A 21,566-nucleotide genomic window follows, 5' to 3' on the forward strand; every position below is an offset into this window, starting at 1 on the left:
CAGTATTCCCTTCCAAGGGCAGCACTCTCTTTGACCTAAGTATCTCCCATGAGACCCCTCTTCTTAAAGGTCCCACAACCTCCCAATACGCCATTCTGGGGTTCAAGTCTCCAGTACATGAACCTCCTTTTCTCTATGGAAACTGCTCATCCCCATCAGCCTAAATGAGCACTAAGTGGCTTAAGAGGTCAGAGAAAGCAAATGGAAGGAAGGAAGAGGATCCCTAGTTAGGGAAAACCACACCTTTGAGGTATTAACAGGAATGTAAGTTTTGCTGAAAGACAGAAGTGGAATGAAATATGTTTTATTTATATGTAAATAAAATAATATGTAACAAAATATGTTTTCATCTCTTAACCTACTCATATCTCCCATGAGTTCATTAGCTCATGGGAAACAATTGTCACACATGTGATTGGAGGATGAATAATAAACTATAAATTTCCCTCTTTACTTTTAGAAGGTCAAAGTTGAAAGAGCCCTCAACAATCAATTAGTATAACCCTTCATTTCACAGACTAAGAGAAGGGGAGGAACTTGCCCAAGGTCCCATAGGAAATCAGTGGCAGAGCCAGGGGCAGCGTGCACACCTGTAATCCCATTGACTCAGGAGGCTGAGGCAGGAGGATCACAAGTTCAAAGCCAGCCTCAGAAATTTATTGAGGTCTTAAGCAACTTGTTGAGACCCTGTCTCAAAATTAAAGAATTAAAAAGCCTGGGGATGTGGCACAGTGGTTAAGTGCCCCTGGGTTCAATCCCCAATTTAAAAAAAAAATTAAAAAAGAAATAAAGAAATCAGTGAAAAAAATTATGGCTAAGTTCTATTGTTATTCTGTCACTCTTTCACTTGGAATATTTAAATAGAAAATTCCCTTCTACAGATATATACTTTTAAAAATTTGATGTTTCTAGGGAAGTTTCAATGGTATAGAGAAAAAAACTTTCTTTTGCGTTTAAGCTTGGTCTCTTGTTTCCAGGCTTATCAGAAGTGAATGTTATCTCTGTTTCCATCAAATGAGGTTAATAATATGAATGTCTGAATGTGATATTGGTTCTGAGGTACAAAATATTGCCAAAGAAATCCAAAATCAAAAAAGGGGTAGCCTGAGAGGTATCAATACTAACCTGTGATATCTACATTTCTCTTGGAAAGATAAAGAAGCCACTAATTAATATAGAGATGTTGGGGTTTGATGAATATATATAACATCTGCATGGAAATCAAAATGGGGGTAGGAGGAAGGGGAAGCTATTAGAATAAAAATAAAAAATGATGCATATAGACACCTGTAGAGTTGGCCATGGAATGGTTAATGGGTTGGGTCAACTCATAGAAGGCTTGGTATGTTCCAAAAATACACCCCAAAAAGCCCAGGATGCTGATCATGATGTCCTTTGCAATGGTGGCACAACTTATGTCCTCAGAGTAAAAGGTGATGATCTCCAGGAGGGGTGGGATGATGAGGGCCAGGGCACTGCTGCACACAGAGCCCACTAGGGAGATGACCAGGTCCAAGCGGGGGATGAGGATGGCTGAGACACCTGCAGCAAGAAGAAAAATTTAGAATCATTAAAGGTTCCTGCCAGAAGCTCAAAACCAAACCATTGCTTTGGAGCCCAAGAGCTTCACAGATGAGTGAGAAGCTGTCTGGAGAGGTGAGCAGGAGCCCACTGTGGCTTACACACAGGTCAGGCACCACAACTCCTGACTCCCTCTCCTATCTTCACTGCGGACACACATGCCCCTTTTCTATATTATCTATTGGATTTTTATACATAATCTTTATTGGAGATTTACTCTACCAATTAGCTATGATAACCTCCTTCATTATAGAGTTGGGGAGATCCAAAGCTCTAAAAGGAACAGGGCTTGCTTAAGATCACACAGAGCAAAGATGAGAATCCACAGGATGCCTCACCTAAACCCTTTATAGAGGGGAAAAAAACTCAAATCATCAAAATCCAAGATAAAAAACAAATATCACCGTAGATACTATTGAAATCCAGAGGGTTTTCAGGGACTATTTTAAAAATTTATACTGCAAAAAACTAGAAAATCTTGGATACGAACAAATTCCTAGAGATATCTGACTTACCCAAGTTGAACCAGGAAGATATAGAAAATTTAAATAGATCAACATCAAGTAATAAACTTGAAGCAGCCATCAAAAGCCTTCAAAAAAAAAAAAAGAAAAGCCCAGTACTGGATGGATTCTACCAGAGTTTTACCAGAACTTTAAAAAACTAATACCAACCTTCCTCAAGTTATTTCAAGAAACAGAAAAGGACAGAACACTGCCAAACTCATTCTATGACACCAGTATCACCCTGATACCAAAACAATACAAAGACACATCCAGAAATAAAACTTCAGACCAATATCCTTGATGAACATAGATGCAAAAATTCTCCATAAAATATTGGCAAGCTGTATACAAAAGCACATTAAAAGTTAGTGCACCATAGTCAAGTGGGTTTCATTCCAGGAATGCAAAGTTCATTCAAATATGCAAATAAATAAATGTAATTCACCACTTAAACAAAATTAAGGACAAGAATCACATGAGTATGTCAATAGATGCAGAAAAGGCATTCGACAAAATACAGCAGGCATTCACGTTTAAAAGGAACTTACCTTGACATTGTAAAGGCTATATAGGATAAACCCAAGGCCAACATTATTCTGAGTGGAGAAAAACGAAAAGAATTTCTCTAAAATCAGTAATTGACAAGAATGCCCATTTTTACCACCCCTATCCAACATAATCCTTGAAGCTCCAGCCAGAACAATTAGGTGAGAGGAGAAAATTAAAGGGATATGACTAGGAAAGGAAGAGCTCAAATTACCTCTGCTTGGCAGCGACATGATCCCATATTTAGAGGACCCCAAAAAAAACTCTACCCGAAGACTTAGAGAGCTAGATCATAAATGAATTCAGAAAAGTAGAAGGATACAAAATCAATACCCATATAACAATAATTTTCCTATTGTAGTGGCACCCCCTTTCTCCACAGAACAGTCCTAACTGGGCTTCTCTAGAAATCTTTACCATGGCTAATTTTGGGACTGTCGGCAAAAGAGTCTCTGCAAAAGAGTTCAATGTAGATAATTCCCATTTTCATGTTGCCCTACCTTACTTGGCCATGGCCGGGAAGAAATCAGCACTCCAGGTTCTGGACACCCCGTTACTAGTTTTTCACAAATGTATCCAGTACAGTAGTTTGTAGAAATGTGCAAACAAGGCCTCTGGCCTTGAGCTGGGCTTCACAGAGATGTCTACATTTTTTAAGATAAGTTACCTATTGGGCTCCATGGTAACAGCTGGCAGGGGGAGGAAAGAAACGGGAGAAGAAGGTCCCCCTTTCTCAGGTGCTGTCATTGAAGGGTTAACTTGCCCAGAACAGTGAAAGAAAAAGCTGCTTTTATGTGAACTTCTAATCCCCTCCTTACATGCTAGGTATAATACCCTGAAACTACCTGAACTTGGGGTTCAGGGGATTGATTGATTACAGCAAAAGCTGTGCCCTCTGAACCTGGCTGCAGCCAAATAAAACTGTTTCCTGCTATCTTCAGTGCCTTTCCTCGTCTATCCCTACAACACTATAATCCAATGATGAATCTGATGAGGAAGAAAATAGGAAAACTATTCCATTCACAATACCCTGAAACAAAACAAAACAAAAAAACAACAACCAACAACAACAACTTGGGAATCAATCTAACAAAAAAAGGACCTCCACAATGAAATGTTAAAATATTAAAGAACAAAATTGAAGAAGACCTTAGAAGCTGGAAATACCATCCATGTTCTTGGATATACAGAATTAATATTGCCAAATTGACCATACCACCAAAAGCAAAATACAGATTAAATGCAATTCCCATCAAAATTCCAATGACATTATTTACAGAAATAGAATACGCAGTCATGAAATTCATTTGGAAAAATAAGAGACCCAGAATAGCCAAAGCAATCCTTAGTGAGAAAAGCAAAGCAGAAAGCATTATAATACTGAACTTCAAATTATACTTCAGAGCTATAGTCCTCTTCAACAAAATGGCGCTGGGAAAACTGGAAATCCATATGTAGTAAAAAGAAAATTAACCCCTATCTCTCACCCTGCACAAAACTCAACTCACAATAGACCAAAGACCTAGGAATTAGACCAGAAACCCTGTACCTGCTGGGAGAAAATGCAGGCCCAAATCCAACATGTCGGCTTAGGAACTGACTTCCTTAACAAGATTCCTAAAGGGCCAGAAACAAAATTAAAAGTCAATAAATGGGACGGTATCAAATTAGAAGCCTTCTTCACAGTGAAGGAAATAAGAATGTGAAGAGAGAGCCCACAGAATGGGAGAAAAATCTTTGCTACCTGCCCCTCAGTAGGATATTAATAATCAGGATTCACAAAGAACTCAAAAAATAATAACACCAAAAAAATCCCCAAATAATTCAGTCAATAAATGGGCAAAGGAACTAAATGAACACTAGTTGAAAGAAGACATAAGAATGGTCAATAATTAGAGAAATCTAGCAATTAGAGAAATTAAATTAAAACTATACTGAGATTTCATCTCATTCCAATCAGAATGGCACTTAACAAAAATACAAGCAACAATTACCAGGATGCAGAACCAATAAAAAACAACAGTCACTAATAAGGCATTATGTAAAAATGTGGATGTGTAACCGATGTGATTCTGCAATCTGTATTTGGGGTAAAAATGGGAGTTCATAACCCACTTGAATCTAATGTATGAAATATGATATGTCAAGAGCTTTGTAATGTTTTGAACAACCAATAAAACAAACAAACAAACAAAAAACACCACAATGAGATATCACCTCACATTGGTTAGGGTGGCCATTGTTGAAAAAACAGCAGATAACCAGTGTTGGTGTAGAGGTGGAGAAAAGGGAATTTCTATGTACTGTTGCAAATTAGAATAGTCACTAGGTAACTCAATACCAAGTTTCTTTAAGAGAATTTAAAGTGTTTTATAATTATACAAATATAAAAGTATAAATTTTTATAAATATAAAGATATAATTATATAACCCCACAATGTCAATTCTTGGCATATATATGAGTAATTGAAATCAATATGTCAAAGGAATATCTGAACTATCATGTTCATTGCAATGTTTATCACAATAACCATGCCATGGAATAAAGAAAATATTGCATATATACACAGAAAAATACTATTCAACCTTAAAAATAAAAAAGAAACTCCTGTCATTTGTAACAACATGGATGAACCTGGGAAACAGTATGTGAAATGAAATAAGCCCAGCACAGAAAGACACATCCCTATTCTGATTTATAGATGGAATCTAGCAAATTAAGCTCATACAAAGACAGAATAAGATGATAGAGGGTAGGGGTGTGAGAACTGGAGAGGTGTTGACCTAAAGACACAGGACAAATTGCAGTTAGAAAGGAGGATCAAGTTCAAAAGATCTGTTTATGACGTGGTGACTGTAGCTAATAACAATGTATTGTATACTTGAAAATTGACTAGATAGTACTGTTTAAATATTTTCACTAAAATAATGATAAATATTTGAGCTAGTAGGTATGTTAATTACCTTAGTTCAGTTATACCACAGTGTATGCATCTATCAAAATATGTTAGATACCATAAACACACATAGTTTTTTATCTATCAATTTAAAAAAATAAAAATCTACAAACAACAACAACAAAAAATAAAGTTCTTTCTACTCTACTATGCTGCCTACTTGGCACACAGTAGGTGCTCATAAGAGTTTGACTCTTATCTAAACACTGAAACAAATTGTACCATCTACATCATGCAACTTCTGTATAGAACCAAGGATGGATTAAAAAAGAAAGATGGTTCTATTGTATACAAATCTCAACCACTTATTTCCCCATTCATAAAAGGATTCTGATAATTAAGCAGAACATAAAACATGAAGACAGCATTAGCTGCCCATTCTCCATCCCTCTTCTTCTATAAACATTCTTAAATCTCCATCTCCTATACATACAATAAATGCATATCATGGATTTGCCAACAGAGTCCAATTTTGATAATATTTGAATGAGGGAATATGCAATTTATATGATTTAATTTCATATGCCCATATAATTTATCTATGAACAAATTAGAGAAAAATTGTTTTGGAAAGCATCTAAGCTTGCTGTATATTTCTTTTTCCTGGTGCTGGAGATGGAACCCAGGGTTTTGCATGTGCTAGGCAAGCACTCTACCATTGATCTGAACTTCTAGACTCAGCTTGCTGGACCTTTAAGAAAACCATCACCTTTTTCTGAAATTGCTCCAACATATTGAGCATAAGAGGGACTCAGGGTCTCATCCTTGGAAGCCCATCACCTCTTTATAGTGTGCTCCCTATCCATAGTTTTTCTTCATCAGATGCATGATAAGCTCATTACCAGTGGAGGTACAGAGAAAAATCAGCATCTTTCCCCAGGAGAGCTCACCCTGAAGGGGACAGAAGAGATGTGTTCAAGGAGAGCTACACTGCAAGGTGAACAGGAGCCATGCTTCAAGAGACTTAGCTCTGGTCAAAGCAACCCACTCCTCAGAGCCCTCCCAGGGCTCCCTGTTGCCAAAACTCCTCAGCACTGATTTAGCTGTGAGTTCAGGATTTGGGTCCTTCCATATGTTTGGACCTACTCTCTGATTGTGCCCAACAGCTTTTAGTTCTCCAGTGGGCCACAGGCAAATACTGACCTTGGGTTTGTGCACAGCCTACTCCCTATATGTGATCTACCCTCCTCTCTCCTAGCATATCTCTTAGCCAGTATATCTCCACTGGAGAGAACTGATCCCCTGAACTGCCCAGGGTGAGGAACAGGATCCTGTTAAGTATACAGGGTGTCTGTTACTTAGTTTTAACTGTCATGCGGGTGCTTCATCTTGTGCCATCTTAACATTCACCACAAAGTGTTGCCATTATTTCCTTGCAGATAGCTGCAGTTCATCTTGTAAACCCTATGAGAGCTGGAGCTACATCCTCACTATTCTTTATGATGGTGATGATGAGTATATGCTAAGCTAAATCCCTAGTCCCATTATTAGTGATTGAGTCCCTAGTGTCCAGCACAATGTCAGGCATATAGGAGGTGCTTAACAAACAATACTTGAATGAATGAATGACGGATGGATGAATAAAAAAGGAAAAAATGGCCATTTAGTGTATGCTAGAAGCAGTACATGTCATCAGAAGACCATGTCTCTACCTGTAATTTCCCTTATCCAGAGTTGCCTGAACTCTATCTTCTCTCCTGAGATTGGGAACAATGTCAGAACAACACATATCCAGGTTTCTGACTCTGGGTACAGACTGGGAACTCTAAACACCTCAAACCAAGCAGGTCAGTACCAGGCACATAGGAGAGCGGGTGAATAAATGATACTTCTTTCCTCCATAAAATCAGCTTATATTTTCCATAGGTAGTCAGTAGAGATTATGGTAATATTTACTATGTTGTTAGAGTCTGTAAACAAGTCAGGATGGCGCCTGGCAAAATGCCAGAGGGAGTGGTTTGTGAAGTAATGTCAGTGAGCCATTAAATGTGAAGATTCCTTATTGGTTGACTGCTGTATCTAGTTTATGTTAATTAGATAAGCTGTGTGGAATGTATAAATACCTCTGTTGTCCTACAATAAATGGCTTCCACTCCTGCTGTATCAAGGTACACAAGTTGTTCGTCACCCCCCAGTTATTTTGCCGGGCTGTGGCACTATGTGATAGTTCTTTTAAGCCCATTTTTTTCAGGTGGAAAATTTGAGACTTAGGGAGATTAAATATCTTGCCCTAGGTCACAAAGAAAGCAAGTGGCAGAGCCAGCGACGGTGGGGTAGGCACCCGAGTGGCTCCTTGTCCTAGTGCTTTTCATCCTACTCACAGGTGAGACAGACCAAGGCTGTGCGGACAGACAGGTCTACAAACAGTGCCCAGTTCTCTGGCACCTGAGAGACGGCAAACGGGATGATGATCTCAGCTGGGACGTGGAACTGGAGGGCGTAGGTGAAGAAGATGCCCACGGAGTACATCAGCTTGACCGACTGGTACAACCTGCAGACAATCATCAAGAGGATGTGAAGTGCAATTCGGCCCCCAGGAAGGGCTGTTTGGGACTCACTCACTGTTCAGAAACTGGTACCTGTCATTGAGTTACAAAATTGGCTAATATCCAGTGACTTGGGTCAGACTGGCTGTCAGGACCCTCCTGGCAAGCTCATTAAAAGTACACATTCCTGGGCTGGGGTTGTGGCTCAGAGGTAAAGCGCTCACCTAGCATGTGCGAGGCCTTGAGTTCAATCCTCAGCACCGCATAAAATAAATAAAATAAAGATATTGTGTCCAACTACAACTAAAAAAATAAATATTTAAAAAGTGCACATTCCTGGAGATGACGAGGCAACAAGCCCACAACCCAGGAAACCCCTCCTTTTAATTATTTAAAACCTAGTCTGCATAGAGTAAAATTCAAGTACAACAGTCCTACAGTGAAAAGCCTCCCTGCCCTTGATTCCCAGTCTCCAGTGCCCCTTTCCTTAGGCAACCATTCAGAATCATCTTGTGCTTCCCAGAAATACTCTGTGTATATATAACCTTCCACACCATGTGGGGCCTCACACCCACCCACAGAGGAACATGCTGCACACATTTCTCTGCGTGCAGTGGATCTCCTTACTTTTTCATTACCAAATATTTCTTGGAGATTGCTTCCTGTCGATACACATAGATCTGGCCCTTCCATTTAACAACTATTTGGCATCCTGATTGCCGGATATAATACTTTTTAAAACTAGTCTCTAATTAATAAATATTTGAATTATTCTTTTGAGAATAATGGTCCTTTTGCCACAATGCTGCCAAAAAATATCTTTGTTTGCTTTTCTACATGAACATAATATGTAATTCCACCAATAAGGATGATGGGTAAGAGTGTCCACTTGCCCTACTGTGTTGAAGTCCCAGCTTGTCAAAAGTGTGTGTGAGTACATGACAGTCTATAACATTGTGTGTGTGTCTTGTTTCACTGACATTTCTATTATCTGCTTTGAGCATCATTTCAAATATAAAATGGTCATTTCTTATGCTTTTTTTTTTCATACCCTCTGCCCATTTTTTTCTTGAGTCGTTGGTGTTTCTCCTATTGGAAAGGAAAATGTGTTTAAGGCTCCCTGGGAAAACATGAAAATCAGCCAGGATCACACTACAGGCACTAAGCCTTGGTGGAGGTCAAAGCCCATGTTTAGCTGTGGTCCTCGGAAGGAAAGAGTCTCGCCTACATGGTTATTAGAATTTCTTCTCCCCTTGCCCCCCATTATTGGGGATTGAACCCAGGGCCTCACACATGCTTGATAAAATTTCTATCACTGAGCTACACACCTGATCTTTAAAAAAATTTTTTTTTAATTTTTAGCCAGGGTATCACTAAGTTCCAGGCTGTCCCCAAACTTGTGATCCTTCTGTCTCAGTCTCCCAAGTACAGGATATCTTACTTCCATAACATAAAGCACAATGTCAAGTAAATCCCACATTGATTATATCATCTAGTCATTATCACAACTCAGAGAGGTCAGTGGGGCTGGTGGCCTTTTCTTCAGTTTACTACCCTGGCTTTATGGGGAATTGATTCCCTATCACCCTACTTATCTCAGGGATACCAAAGCTGTGGGGCACAGCAAGACAAGACTGAACACTCCACAGAGACTTACTATGGGCTAAGCATTTTCTGTATCAAACCAAACCACCCTGTGAGAGTGTCATGGTCATTTATGGTGCTCACTAAAGACTTTCAGGTACATCCCTGCCTCCTTGGAGTACTCAGAGTGGGGCGGTGTGAGCAGGAGAGATACCTGCCATTCCAGGTGAAGCTTTGCCAGCTTGGTGCACAGTGTGTGATTCCTTGTGCTCTCTGCCATGGCAACCAGCCACACTTTATAGAGTGGCTGTTCCAGCAGCAAGAGCCTTAGCCATCCCATAATGTACATGCAGCATGAGCATGCAATTAAGCATTGTGTTCAGCCACTGAGATTATTATTGGAGCAAAACTTACTCTATCCTGACTGATATAAACAGGCATAAGTATGATCCTCATTTTACTGAGCACAGGAATTGGAAGTCAAAGATCAGGTATCTTGCCCAAGGTCAATTAGACACCTTTAGAACATGTGCTCTTAAACACTGGCAGTCTTGACTGCTTGGCCACTATGTATCCAATACTGCCACTATAACAGCTAACGTGCAATGTTTGCGTACCATGGCATACTATGTGCCAGCCTCCAGAATATTTTCTGGATGAATGAATGATTGAATACAAGAACTCCAGACCAAGTTCCAACTGGGGCACAGCAATAGTGGTGTGGCCTGTATCTGAAACTTGGGATCTGAGTAGCAATCTATCTGTGGGACTTCAATCTTTACTTTGAGTTATACTTTTTGTTGTTCTGTTTTGGTCTCTTTAACATTCCTAGATCATTTCTGTTCTAGAGTCTTTGCACTTTAGGGTCAGAGAGATTAGATTCAAGCTTCAGCTTCTCATAATGCGAGCTAGGAAAATTACTTAGAGCCTCTCCAAATATCAAATTCCTTATCTATTAAATGGAGTTAATAATAATAATGCTAACTCATGGGGTTTAAGAAATTAAATGAGATGGTGCATGGTGCCTAGATCATCAAACTTACTGATTATTACAATTAATAGTAATATTAACAGTTAATATTTGTTGCTAAAGAAAACCCAAGTGAATGCCCATCTCTTGCTAAGGTGCAGATCCCATGCTTCTCCCTATACCTGAGGCCAGCAGGGGACGTACCAGCAGTTGGGCAAGTTGAGGGTGATGCTGGCCTGGGTGTCTGACCCAAACTTCATGTAGCCCAGGATTCCCAGGCAGGAATAGAGAAAGATGACAAGGGACATCCCCACGTACAGAACAAGGGGGAAATGCTGTGGATTCTTCATCTGGTTTTTGAGAGGCAGAACCTGGAGGTGAAAAGAGTTTGGAAAACAAAGGGTAGAAAGAGATTTGGCACTTGGTGTAGGTTCAGGTCCTTCTCTGGGTGGGCCCAGAGTCAGGAAGGGGCCTCTCCACATGGCCACACTGTTTTCATTTTTCTCTCATTTTCTATTGCCATGAATGCTCAATTCCATCTTTTCTCTTTTGGGGGGATATGAGGAGTACTGGAGATTGAACTAAGGGGGAATTGACCACTGAGCCACATCCCCAGCCCTATTTTGTATTTTATTTAGAGACAGGGTCTCACTGAGTTGCTTAGTGCTTTGCTTTTGCTGAGGCTGGCTTTGAACTTGTGATCCTCCAGCCTCAGCCTCCCAAGCCACTGGGATATCAGGTCAATTCCATCTTTTCTGATTAGGAAATTCTCAGTCTTCAAGACATAGTGTGGTATATGGAGCAGTAGACACCCTGAATGCATCACTATTCTGCACTTTTTTTAAAAAATGCTATTCATTTAGATACATGGAATTGCAACTGGCAACCCTAAAGAACATTAGGGACCATTCACTCAAACCCAGCAGTCTTACCATACCAACGCCTTCAAATGTGAAGATGGCAGTACCAAAGAACAGCAAGAAGGTCTTCCAGTTTGCCATCAGGGGCAGGTTGCTTGGATCTGGAATGTCCTGAAAGGAAGAAGAAAGACATGGGCCTTGCCATGGTATCAAAGTCATCCCAAACCATCACTTGGTAGAAGCTGGGTCATGCCTGACCACAACAGAGATAATCAGTGTTAGGAGCACTCATGAGATATCTAGAGCCCGGTCCATCTTCTTATCTTTTAATGCTTGAATCACATACTTAGTGGCCCACCTTGTAATATTTACAATCATAAAAATGTCTACTCTGATACTTTCTAACTTGAGTAAAATATCTTTGTCACAGAGTACCACAGACAAAGCAAAAAATGATTTATTAATTCATTCATTCATTCATTTAATTTTTATTGTGGTGAATTCACATAGCAAAATTTACCATTTTAACCATTAAGTGTTTAACTCAGTGGCATTAAGTGCATTTGCGTTGTTATATATTCCTCACTACTCCCCACCTCATACCTTTTTCATCAGCCCAAACTGAACACATGAATCTATTAAAATAGCAATTCCCCATTAACCCCTCTTCCTGTAACCCACATTCTACTCTCTTTCTCTATCAATTTGATTATAATGGCTGCTTCATATAAGTGGAATCACATAGTATTTGACTTTTGGTAGTCTGGCTTATTTCACTTAGCTCAATGTCTTTGAGGTCCATCCATGTTGTAGCATCTTTCAGAATCTCATTCCTTTTTAGGGCTAACTAATATTCTATCATGTATATTTATATAGCACATTTTCTTTGTTCATTCATCATTCAATGAACACTTGAGTTTTTCCCAACTTTTGACTGTGAGGAGCCATTTTATCTTTACCTGTGGAAAAGGCAGGACATGGAGAGAAGAAGGGAATTATGCAAATCTTCTCTGCAAGTTACTGACAGCTCAGATAAGGACTCAGTCTCCTGTGTCCCAGCCCTCTATCACCTCTCCTCATCTTTTCTCAGTGCTGTGTGGTCCACAGGCTAGCAGGGCAGCTATGGAGGGTCTAGGGGAATGATTGTTTTAATGGACTTCTGTGGTGAGCAGAACAGTCAGTCCCCAAAGATATTTAGGAACCTGTTGCTCTGTGATGGCACATGGCAAGGGAGAATTAAGTTTTCAGATTGAATGAAGGCTGTTCATTATCTAATCTTTTATTTTAAGTATATATATATGGTGTAGATGGACACAACACAATGCCTTTATTTTTATTTGGTGCTGAGGATAGAACCTGGGTCCCGCCTGTGCTAGGCGAGTGCTCTACCACTGAGCCACAATCCCAGCCCTCATCATCTAATCTTAAAATAAGATTACTCTGGACTATCCGGATGGGACAAGGGTCTTAGAAAGTGGAAGAGGGAATCAAAGGAGACAGACTGCAGCATGAGAAAGACTCGGTCTGATTTTCCAGCTTTGATTTTTCTTGTTTGCCAAAGCATGCAGGCAAAAAAAAACAGAAAAAAACAAGAAATGGATTCTCCCCTACCCTCTAGCAAAGATGCAGACTCATGGACATCTTGATTTTAGCCCAGGAGACCTCCAGAGCTGTAAAATAAATTTGTGATGTTTTAAGCCCCTGGACTTGTGGTCATTTGTTATAGCATCAATAGGAAAAGGAGACAACGCCAAAGACTCTAGACTCAAAGAAATGAGTGCAATGGTGGGATGGTGGAGTTTCAGGACCTGTGATGAGGATAGAGCACAAGAGCTCCAGAGGCAAACTGATTGGAGGTAGTGGAAAAACTGCTTTCTGAATGCCAGTTTCCTCGTCTGGAAATGGAATAAAGATAGTACTTCCAAAACTGTAGTATTGTGAAATCCAGTAAGTTAGATAGGTAAAGTACATGGTACTAAGTAGATCAAATTCCTTTATCACCCACGCATCCTTTGTCACCTACCACGATTACAGTTCTTGTTGGTTATTAATCAATGTTAATCTCCCCGAATGAATGTGACTTCCATGAGAGGAGACACCCTATCTGCCTATTTTTACTTACCCCTGAGTCCCCAGCTCCTTGCACAATGCCTGGGATCACAGAAGGTAGTAAGGACCTATGAGTTGTTGAATGATTCATTGTTATTCAATGTTATTCATGCTGGTACTGAGGAGGACAGGATGCTGCTAACAGAGATAATCAGCTTTTAGAGTTTGTGGGGCAGAAATGTTCCTGGATATCACTTTGGCAGGGGATGCTCAGAGCAGAGGATGGAACTTTCTCACCTCCACCTGCCCACCATGACAATAACCCATCCCAGGTGTCTCAGAGGCCCTGGATCCTGACACCTTTCTTCCATGATTTCAGGCACAGACCTGGATGATATACTCAAAGATCAGGATCATGCTCCCCAGGGTGGTGATGTTGGCCATTGTTGAGAAGACAGACAGCACCTTGAGGTTCCGGATAAACACCAACATGATCAGGAAGGGCAGGATTGTCAGCATGTAGATACGAATGTCCAGGATGGGGGTCAGCACCAGGAACTTCCTGGGCTGGCAGGTGTTGGAGGTGACATGGACTTCTTCTACTATCTGAAAGAGAACACAGTGGAAGGTATGGCAGTTGAAGACAAAGTTCAGGATGTCCAGCTCCAGTGGAATTTCAGAAAATCACAAATAATGTTTTAGTATAAATACATTCCAAATATCGCATAAGACACACACACACACACACACACACACACACACACACACACACACATATATATATATATATATATATATATATATCTACATGAAAAATACATGACACTCAGTTAAACTGGAATTTCAGATAAGCAGTGAGATCTATATTTTTATATAAATTATTTATATATTATAATTATTTGCATATATGTTCATATATAAATGTAAATAAAATATATATATCCCTACTTATCCAAAATTCTAGTTTAACTGAATGTCATGTATTTTTTTATGTATTTGTGTGTGTGTGTGTGTAAAATGCATTCTAGTTTTACTGGGTGTCATGTATTTTTATTTACCAAATCCATCAACATGAACCAGGAACCCTTAGAGTCATGAAACCTCAAGGTTAAAGGGTACTTTGTCAGCTAGCCCAACCTCTTCTTCCCCACCAAATGACTTTCTTTCATGCAGCCAGAGAAAGAGCATTTATCACACAAGCACATCCTCCTCAACCTTAGAGAGCCCTACAAGTCAGGAAGCTCTGGATATTGAGCAAAGCCTATCTGCTTGCAGAGTCCGTCTACAGGACTTGCCACAGTTCTTTCGGGCTGTTAGGTACGCTTCCTCTGTTCCACAAAAGGCTGACAAATTGACTTGCAATTTGTCTAAGGTAGGCAATAACAGGAAGTTAGCCACTGGTTTTCCTTATTTTCAGTTAGTCATTTTCTACACGACAACATGAGATGGTACCTAATGTAAATTTTACCCATATTTTTCAGGCTAAAAATTTTTTCAAGTTGCTTTGGCTTCTTTATGATCCTTTTAGAATATGATTCTCAAGACTGAAAGAATTCCCAGTCGTGATCTAATCCCGGAGTGAAAATGAAGCTGTCTCCTCCCATGACATGCTTTTGTTAATGTAGCCCTAGCAGCAGAAGGTCTGCTTTTCTCTCCCTTTGCCCAGAAGAGGCTTCTTCACCTGTTGTAAATTGTCTGCCATAAACATAAAATAAACACTGCAGAAGCCCAGCTGGGTGATGATCAATAAGAAGCTGACAGTGTACCTGGGGGGAAAAAAGAGGGAGATAGAGTGAGAAAACAAACATTCAAGTTATTATTTATTTATTTTGGAACTGGTGGTTGAACCCAGGGATGTTCTATCACTGAGCCATATCCCCAGCGCCCCCCCCACCTTTTTTTGATACCTGTCTCACTAAGTTGTTTAGGGCCTCACTAAGTTGCTGAGGCTGGTTTTGAATTTGCAATCCTCTTGCCTCGGCCTTCTGAGCCACTGGGATTACAGGCATGCACCACTGTGCTTGGCCTAAAATTATTTTTAAAGTGTTTATTTGGTGAAACAATTATTTTGGTGATTTAGATTTTTTTTCCCAATTTTTCCTGTTTTGAAAAATTTCAAGCCCTCAGGAAAAGTTCATATAATTACATCCATATATTTGTTAGCTAAATATATCAATTGTTAAGTTTTGGCCCCAAATCTTTTCATATGTGTACATATTCATCTGCATGCAGGTATGTGCATGCACACACACACATACACACACACACACACACACACACACACACACAGAGGTTTTTTTTCAGAATCATTTGAAAGTCATATGCAGATGTCATAAAATTTTGACCCTACACACCTCAGCATATTTTCTTTAAGACTGATATCCTGAAAATGAATTTTAATATCTTCAAATACATAGTCCCTATTTTAGATATCACAATTCTCTCCAAAATATCTTTTATGGCTGTTTTATTTTTATTTTTATTTTTTTTTTCATAGTGCTGGGGATCAAACCCAGTGTCTCACACATGCTAGGCAATTGCTCTACCACTGAACTACATCCCTGGCCCCATACATTGCATTTTATTAAAACTCTTCTAATGTTTGTAAAATTGCTCTATTCTTCCTATCCTGCTTTTCCTTTCTCCTGCAGCTGTTCATTTTCCTTTCTCCTGCGGCTGAGGACTTCCTTGTGACATTTATCTGGTTTCTCTATCCCCTGTGCTTCCTATAAACTGATACCAGATCCGGTGACTCAATCAGATGAAGCTCCTTAATTTATTTTTCTGGCAAGAATATACACAACAGTGCCCCGTACGCCTCACTGTGCCCCATGATGAGACACCCTGTCTGACTATCCCACATCCACACAGGAGCTGAGTGGATCTATGCTCAGTACTTGGGGTAGGTGGCATCTGTGCCTTCTTCTTGTATAAAATTCCGAGCTTACTTTTTACCTGAATGGCTTGAACATCCATTAATGATTGTCTACACAGTATGGGCAGTTTTTAATCAAGCTCCCTAGGTATCTCCTAGTACACTAAAAATTATGAATCATTGGTTGAACTGATATTTTCCCAAATGTTTCCAACTCCTTCTGAATCACTGGATTTCCAAAGAAATAGTACATGGAAACTAGATGAGTGTGAGCTAGATATTCTGGATTCTAGTCCTTGCTCTGCGACTAATTTTCTGTGTGATCCTGAGCAACTTTATTGTCCCTCTCTGAGCTCCTTTATGCTCTATCTTAACAGGTGTGAATCTAGTGATCTCTAAGGGCCATTCCTGCCCTGTCATTGAGGGTATCATCAAAAACTGTTCATGACCTCACCTTTCTGAAAATCAGAGTGACTATTTTGGGGGAGGTCAGTCACCTCCTGGGATGGTGGCAGCCACAATATAGACCCCACTACCTCCCAAAGGACTTTTCTGGAAAAGGTTGCAGTGTGAGGTTTTCAAGTCCCTACTCCACCATTACTCACGGTTGTGCCTTTGAATATGCTATTTTATCTCTATGAGCCTTGGTCACCTCATTTTTCCGGGACCCTGTCTACCTCACCAAGGTTGTTGGGATGATCAGAAAACCATTCTAACTTTTTATCAAGCAAGGGGACAACCTAAAAATTCACCATTAGGGGAATGATCAAATGAAACTATGGTATGCATCCACATTTGGGAACCCTAAAAAATTATGAGGTGGATCTATATGTTCCAATGAGAAATAAATACAGACATACTATTAGATGAAAAAGCAAATTTCCAGAAAAGATTCTAAGTAATGTGCAAATTAATATGTCCATTCACATACATATGTTGATGTAAACCTAGAGAAAGAGAAAGTCAAAGGGAATGTTGACTAACTAGACCTCAGGGCCTACCTCTTGAGTAAAGAATCGGGTAGGGAATGGAGCTATTGAAGATATTTTCTATTGATAGTTTCCCAAAAGAACATGTTCATTTGTTTCATTTCATTTTTGTACCAGGGATTGAACCCAGGGGTGCTTAACCACTGAGTCACATCCCTAGTTCTTTTTATGTTTTAATTTATTGAGGAAGGTCAGTGACTCACTAAGTTGCTTAGGGCCTTGCTTAGTTGCTGAGGCTGGCCTTGAACTTGTGATCCTCCTGTCTCAGCCTCCCAAGCTACTGGTTACCCAGGTGTGTGCCACCATGCCTGGCTAAGGACATATTCACTTAAAATTTTAAAAGAGAAATAAAGAGATGAGGCTTGTGATGATTGCAATTGTCACAGTTACTTCTACATCCACGACTACTACCTTCCCCACACGGAATGGGACCTCAACCAGGGGCTGGGGCAGGTTTCCAGGCTGTACATTGTGGCCTCCCCATAGTTCACAAAAGTCGTCTGCAATCTAGGAGGAAAGGACAATGTATAACTTAGAATGTTTCTGTTGGAGTTACGATTTGCTCCTCGAGTGCGTAATCATGATCTATTTGTATGTCAGCATAGAGCGCTCTGTTAATTTTCTGATAATCATATATTTTATACAACTTTCAGAGGTTTGCTTTTTATTCTTTTTTCCTTTTGGCAGTTATCTTTTTAAGAACAAATCCTTAAGTGGATCTTAATGGATTTTTTTTAATAAAAAGTAGTTGATTTAGGTCTGTCATGTAGGAGAGAGGGGACATGGTCAGGGGAGGATATGGGGAAGGAGTCAGAGCAGGTGTGGCCAGTCAGGGATGCTGTCCTTTCTTGACTATTCTGGCCCTTCTCATTGCCCAGTTATCAGGACATTTGAGACTCCGACATGGACAGAGTCCCACGCATGAACCACGCTCAGGCTCCTGCCCAGCAGGAGGATGCGATGGCCAGGTTCCACCCTGTCCCTTTTCCCTGTCTCTCTCCCTTTCTGAGGGTGGGACAGGCCCTGCTATAGGACTGTCGTGGTCCTGGAGAGGAGCAGATGGGAGCAGCAGCAGGTTGCTGAGATCCTGGATACACAGCACTCGTTTCAGGACTGCTAGGACAGAGACAGGGCTCTAGGTTTGACAGGAAACAGGGTAAATACCATTCCCCTCATGAGCTGGAGACCTTGAGCAAGTCTAGTCTCAGCTTTTCCACATGCATACTAGGCTTTGAGCAGGAGACAGTGAGAGATGGCTATCAGGATGTGTTGGAAACACACTTTTATTATGTATTGTTATTATCATATATTGATATTTCTGATAATTTAGTGAGATTGGCATTCATGCACAAATGGGGTCAGATTGCAGAGGACTGGTAAATACGAGTCTGAAGGTTGGGGATCAGACAGGGATCAGTGATTTAGTAGGTAGCACAGGACATAAGAATAGGGAGTAGTGAGGTCAGGTGGCTACACGGCAAGTGTGTGTCCAGTTCTCAACAGGATCCACAGGACTCCACTCCAGAAGGACAAGGAAGAAACGGAGGCCCAGAAGTATACCAGATTATCTGACTAATTAGAAGAAAGCAGATGAGTTTCTTGTTATTTGTTTTCTTAAATATGAAATTTCTAAATTTTTAAACATTGGCTTAGAAAAGAAAAACTGTGAAAGTCCCCCAAAAACATATCTGAAGTTTACAGCTAGCACTTAGGCTACCCTCCTGGGGGCCTCTGCATTAGAGAAAAATGTAAGAGAAATCATCAAGAAAAAGTCAGAAGCCTGGGAACATAATGACCCAGCAAGCTCAAGACCACATGGTTAAGAATGGAATCAGACAGGCCTTCCAACACTGGCTCTGCTACCCCCTGGTTGTGTGGCCCTGGGCAAGGCCCTGGGCAAGCCTCAATTTACTTATCTATAAAATGGAAATAAAAAGACCTACTATACAGATTTACTGTAAGAAGTAAAGCTTTGGATTTGAACACTCTGCAGATCTCAGCATTATTATTTTTTTTTTCGTGGCTATTGTCTTTTCTTTCTGAAGTTGTTTTTGCATTCATTTCAAACCCATACACCTTGACACACTCTGTGCTTTCAATAACTGAAGTTGTACCCTATGCATTCGGTGGCTAATTACGTCTTTGCGTCTACTGGCTTGTCTTTTCAGGGGTTCTCCTGGAACAAATTACCCTGATGAGGTTTTAGTATTGGGGTGGGGAGATTAAAAGGAACAGAAGGACAACTGCGTGGCCTGCCTCACATGGTCATTGTGGAGTGCTCTATCATCTTTTATCACTTTTGATGTTCCCAGGTGAGGGGATTTGGGCTCACAGGGGTGCAGGAAACTGACCAAGCCTTCCAGCTGGTCGGCAGCAGAGTTGGGTCTCTTCTTGGGATTCTTTCCCACCCCTCCACCATTTCTGTTGGATCCAGAGCAGCTTGGTGGCCTGGAGAAGTGGCCTACTTATTGGACAGTGGTCAAAGGAAACTCAACACCCCAGTGGATGGGGCCTGGTGCTGGGGTGAGAGAGGAGCAGCACCCACCTCTGAGAGAGGTGGTGAGCGCAGTTCAGCAAGATGACCATGCAGTGCACTGTGAGGATCCCGATGGCCAGCAGGCTGATGGGCCCAACCTGAAGGGAGAGGAGAGGCCCCGGGTGGTGATTGATGGGCAAACTGGCCACGCCCACACCCTGGCCCTCTCTCAGTTTGGGCACTAGGGCTCCTTGCCAGGGTGGGAGACACTGCATGGATGTCCTTGTCCCCTGGATGCTGTGCTTTGAATGCCCCTCCTGACACCGCTAAAAAGTGGCTGCTCAATCTCTGCTAGGATTCTACCTGTGACCCAGATCTCACCACTCTCCATACAACCCAGGCCTTTCTCATCTGCCTCCAGTTTCACCCTGCTGTAGTCTCTTATGATGATTTCAACCTTTTACACAGTCTAGCCCTCACAAGTTCCTTTTGTGACTTAATTCTTTTCCTCTAGTAGAGAGGTTATCAACAAGGGCCCTATTGACTGTTTTAAGGATCTGTCCAGTGCATTGTAGGATATTGCCCAGCATCCTGAACCTCTATCCATTAGGTGTCAGTGACAGTTACAGGTTGTAACAACCAAAAATGTCTAGGTGACAAATATAAGGGTGGGGTTCACAAAATGTCCCCATTTGAAAATTGTTGCTCTACTGTGTCTACTTTGTCAATATTCCAGATGGAAGATCATAATCTTCCAGATCTGATCAGAAGGGCATAAAGTAATGAAGGACTCTCTCTCACCTCCTTTATTCTGGATACTCCTGCCTTTATTGATGAGATAACATTATCTGTCATAAAGAAACAAGTGAGGGGTAAAGAGCATCACTAGTCTACAGTAGAATGTAGCCTGAATGTGGCAGAAACTTTCTTGTCTTGTTCATTTTTGTATTCCTGGGGCCTAAGAATACACATAGTAGCTCTCAATAAACATTTCTCAACTGGATCCTGGTCAGGAGTTCTGGGCAGGGAGACAGAGAATAAAGAAATTATCTAACTCCTCTTAGAAGGCAAAACTCGACTATATAAAAGAGCCATCTTAAAAAGCATATACCACACTGGCAAGGGCAGTTTTGCTGAAGGTTCTGTGGTCTTGCTACTCTTCTGCAGATGACTAAGAAGCCAGAGGATCCCAAGGGGGAGAGTTCCGCCTCTGGGTTGGAACCCCTACATATCAGAAGTTATATGAGGAAGTAAGGGTCTCGCTGTGCCTTCTTTAGCCATGAGGCCACTTACCAGGCCTGGAGAGAAGGAAGATCTCCCTGAACTAAATGGATATGACATATTTGGATCAATTTAATTCAATAGGCATTAATTGGGGCTTCCTGTGTGACAGTCTCTACAGTGGGGACTGAGAGAAGGTCTAAAGGGAAATCAGACAGTTCTTGCCCTCAGAGCCTTCCGTTAGGTGCAGGAGATAGGTCTATTAAAAAATAAATATGTCTCACCTCCGTAAGTGCTTTAAAAATTCCAGGTGAGGCAGATACAAGTGTAGCAGGAAAGGAGGTAAGGCAGTATTGATATTCAGGAGGACAACATTACTATTCATAACGATATCATTAATATTCATGAGGACAGCATTAATATTCACGAGGACAGCATTAATATTCATATAAACAGAACAGTTTTA

At 40.7% G+C, this 21,566-nt stretch overlaps 1 protein-coding gene across 1 annotated transcript; it reads right to left on the reverse strand.

Moving 5' to 3' along the window:
- Positions 1–1,252: 1,252 nt before the first annotated feature.
- On the reverse strand, positions 1,253–20,004 carry Slc36a3 (solute carrier family 36 member 3). The gene is made up of 8 exons (XM_040273265.2): positions 19,949–20,004; positions 17,815–17,910; positions 15,221–15,305; positions 13,927–14,145; positions 11,563–11,661; positions 10,835–11,001; positions 7,912–8,081; positions 1,253–1,542 (listed from the first exon to the last, which is right to left on the reverse strand). Exons 1-8 carry the CDS (start codon positions 19,987–19,989, stop codon positions 1,253–1,255), a joined length of 1,167 nt encoding a protein of 388 aa, XP_040129199.1. The 5' UTR covers positions 19,990–20,004.
- Positions 20,005–21,566: the final 1,562 nt, after the last annotated feature.

This window comes from Ictidomys tridecemlineatus, chromosome 1 (assembly GCF_052094955.1).
Source record: "Ictidomys tridecemlineatus isolate mIctTri1 chromosome 1, mIctTri1.hap1, whole genome shotgun sequence".
Classification (NCBI taxonomy): domain Eukaryota; kingdom Metazoa; phylum Chordata; class Mammalia; order Rodentia; family Sciuridae; genus Ictidomys; species Ictidomys tridecemlineatus.

Coding starts and splice junctions, on each gene's coding strand:
- Slc36a3 (XM_040273265.2), bottom strand. CDS start 19,989: ATGGTCATCTTGCTGAACTGCGCTCACCACCTCTCTCAGAG. Junction 15,306..17,814: donor TCCCATTCCGTGTGGGGAAG/GTAGTAGTCGTG, acceptor TTTTCCCCCCAG/GTACACTGTCAGCTTCTTAT. Junction 8,082..10,834: donor CTCAACTTGCCCAACTGCTG/GTACGTCCCCTG, acceptor GATTGTCTGCAG/GTTGTACCAGTCGGTCAAGC.